Raw genomic sequence first — 3206 nt, forward strand, 5'->3', positions numbered from 1 at the left:
CATTTGGTTTCCACATGACCTTAGAAACCTGTTCACCTCTACATTCAGCAGCGAGTAGCACAGCTTTTCATTGAATAACAGCTCAGTTGTCAGAGCCAGACATCTTTAGCGTAGGGGGTAACATTACAGGGGTATCGGGTTTTTTGCTTTTCCTGTAACAATAATCCCTATCCAACAATAAAACATAACACATTTAGCCACTGAGGCTTTGCTTACTGGGTTTCTATATCATATAACAATAAACAAAACTGCACAGCGCTAATAGGGGGCCACCACACTAAATAATGGATTCATATCAGTGAATGAGACAGCTGAACGGTTACCCTCACCCCCCCCTTCCCATTCCCCTCCCACGCCTGAAATCACTCGGCAGCCGGAGCCAATCACAAGCTCCCCTCTCGTCTGCCACCTCACTCCGAGCCCTCCTACGCCCCTCCCACTTCCTTCTGTGTATATATGGTCTATAAACGCCGTCATCACAACACACACGCATCGTGCCGCTGCTGAGGGGACGAAGGAGGCAAAGCTTGCAGCAGTCATCATCACTTGACAGACAATGAGAGTGAAAGGTGAGTGCTGGTCTGAATGGAAATGTGTCAAAAGACAGGATATTTGATGTTCTTTCCACTTATTGAGTGTGTGTTATAGCACTACAAACACTTCTGATGTCCTTTATGTTTTGTCCCATTTTTCCTCATTTTGTCTTTTTTCTCTGCTGTTCTCCTGCTGCAGGCACATGCTGGGGGCTCGTCTTCAGGGCAACAACAAAAACAGCAGACACCGCGTTGGCAGGGAAGTAACTGAAAGGAGCTTTAAAGAAACCCCCTGTGGAGTTATAAACAGCATCAGGAATCACTGGACAAACACAAGAGAGGACATACACATCCACTGTTGGGTGACCGGTTTACCTTGGTACCCAAGGGCAGCAGTTCTAGGATGGGTTGCTCCTCAGGTCGTCAGCCACCTGCCCCAGTCCTCCAGCCGGACATGGACTTCATCAATGGTAGCGAGGCCAACCCCTTATCACCAGACTCTGACAACCAGAACCAGAGCTGTGGGGAAGGAGGGGAAGAGGAGGGGTGCGTCGGAACTGGTCAAGCCAAACCTCCTGAGTCACTGCCGACACTGGAACGTCTCGCCCAAGCCACGGGAGGCACGGAGAAGTCGTGGTACAGATGCGTGTTACCGTTCGGCTTCATATCGCTGGTGATTGGCATGGCAGGCACAGGGGTGACGTTCACCTTCAACACTCCGCTCCAGACTAAGGTGGTTTCAGGGGCACTGCTGTGTGTCGGCATGCTGATGCTGCTGGTGGCAGTGGTTTGCTGGAGAGCCCATAGAATAAAGAGGAGAAAAAAGAAGGAAGGAGGATTCTTCACTGCTGATCAGGGTACTTTGTGATAATGGGCAAACTCTCATGTTGGACTTTAATCGACTTTGAGGAAACCGGAAAGATAGAAAACTTGTAGAAATCCACATGGGTTTTATGCTTAATATCAAAATGAAACTTGGAAATTTGTTGACACCTTTGAGAGATTCAGAACACGCCTTTTATTTATTTTATTTTATTTTTTTACTTGTCTGCACAGGCTGTCAAAGGTCAACACGACAAGAAGTGCAATCTTTTTTTAGACAGCAATGCATTTTATTTTTTTTATTTTTTTGTTATTGCCATTAAATAAATTGCATTATTTTATTGCATAACTGTGACCATCACCAGCCCTCCCTAAGGAAGGGTAAGGAACACTTTATTAAAGGGAGAATATAAAAAGAGAGGGCGGTGTTACACCTAGGTGAGGGGGTGGGGGGGAGGTGGAGGGGGAAGAGAGCAGGGAGGAGAACACACCTTTTCATGAAAAAAATATTAAAAAAATTAATGAAATTCATGAAAATTCTTTCAACAATTAAAAATCACCCCACAGCCTTTCCTTTTCTAAAAATTAACTATTCATTCATTTACTTAGAAAAGAGGAACACTGAGTACAGACAACGTCACTGCTTTAAAGTGGGTCTTTTAGCATCAGGACAATGTAGTTGCAAATAGCACTTTGTTGACAAGAACTGTGAGGAGCATTTGTATTATGATATTTAAAAGTGACTAAAACATGGATGTGCTAGACTACATAACTGCAAGAGGCTTGTGCTGAATAGTGTCACTGTGTGAGTAGTTTACAAAGAGTCATTGGCTCAAGTTCATGACTGAAGTCATTGTGGAATGCAGGTGTAAAAATGACACGCAGACTTTATTCTGCATCCAACGTCTGGTAACGTAGGCCTGGAAGCAAGGAGAGGGAGTAATCTCTGATGGAAGCAAATAATCAAGACAATGTTTGATTGGATGAAGAAGAACTGAGAAGAATCCTATCTTTTCATACAACATGTATCTGCAGCTTCCTATACTTTATTCCTTCTTGCCACAGAGCCTTGTGGTAGACAACCACCATCTAACCGTGCCGATCAATGAAACTCACCACCCTGTGATGAATTAATCCTCTTGACATAATGCTACATTTCTTTTTTTTTTACTTGCTCCCCTTGCTCACTAATAAAATGCATTTCCATGCTCTTAGGCATGGGTAGATGATCCTTCCTTAGCTGTGTTTCCATTACCCTTGGAAATGTGCAAAATCTAAATAGCGCAATAAAAACTGGTAATGGAAACGCCTGAATTTGGGAAAAAAAAACACTCAAATATTGCTTTCTTGGGGAGGAATTTCAGATGTTTTGATATTAAAACGTGTTGCAAAAGCACTATGGAAACATTTTGACGTACATGGTCACAAGACGTAAGGTACCTGACCATGACCACTTCTCTCCGAGACGTGGAAAACATGACGCGGTACGTGTAGACAGAACAACAGACCAGGACATTTCTTAGCGTTATACTTAAAAATGATTACTGCCACATTAGACTTGAAACAACAAAGTAATGCAGAGTGTTATAAGGAGGTTTAGAGCGTCCATCTTCCTGCCGCGAAGAGATTTCACGAGAGTTACGAGGCTACTGCCCAAAAGCTGTTCAAAGTGAAATGAATCTGTAATGGAAACCCAGCTAATGACAGAAAGCGACATAAAAACCTCATACTTGTCCTCTATCTAAATCCTTTCATTTCTGACTCCCTGCTAAACTATGAACATGTTCCAACCTTAGATAACTTTATGTCAAAGCAGCAGGAAGTCCTCGGGAAAAGACAAAACTCTACTGT

At 43.4% G+C, this 3206-nt stretch overlaps 1 protein-coding gene across 1 annotated transcript; it reads left to right on the plus strand.

Annotated features, from left to right (window-relative positions):
* The first annotated feature begins 488 nt into the window (after positions 1-488).
* Positions 489-1653, plus strand: LOC114481774 (transmembrane protein 100). The gene is made up of 2 exons (XM_028476813.1): positions 489-569; positions 733-1653. Exon 2 carries the CDS (start codon positions 937-939, stop codon positions 1399-1401), a length of 465 nt encoding a protein of 154 aa, XP_028332614.1. The 5' UTR covers positions 489-569; positions 733-936; the 3' UTR covers positions 1402-1653.
* Positions 1654-3206: the final 1553 nt, after the last annotated feature.

The sequence above is a fragment of the Gouania willdenowi genome, chromosome 19 (assembly GCF_900634775.1).
Source record: "Gouania willdenowi chromosome 19, fGouWil2.1, whole genome shotgun sequence".
NCBI classification, from domain to species: Eukaryota; Metazoa; Chordata; class Actinopteri; order Blenniiformes; family Gobiesocidae; genus Gouania; species Gouania willdenowi.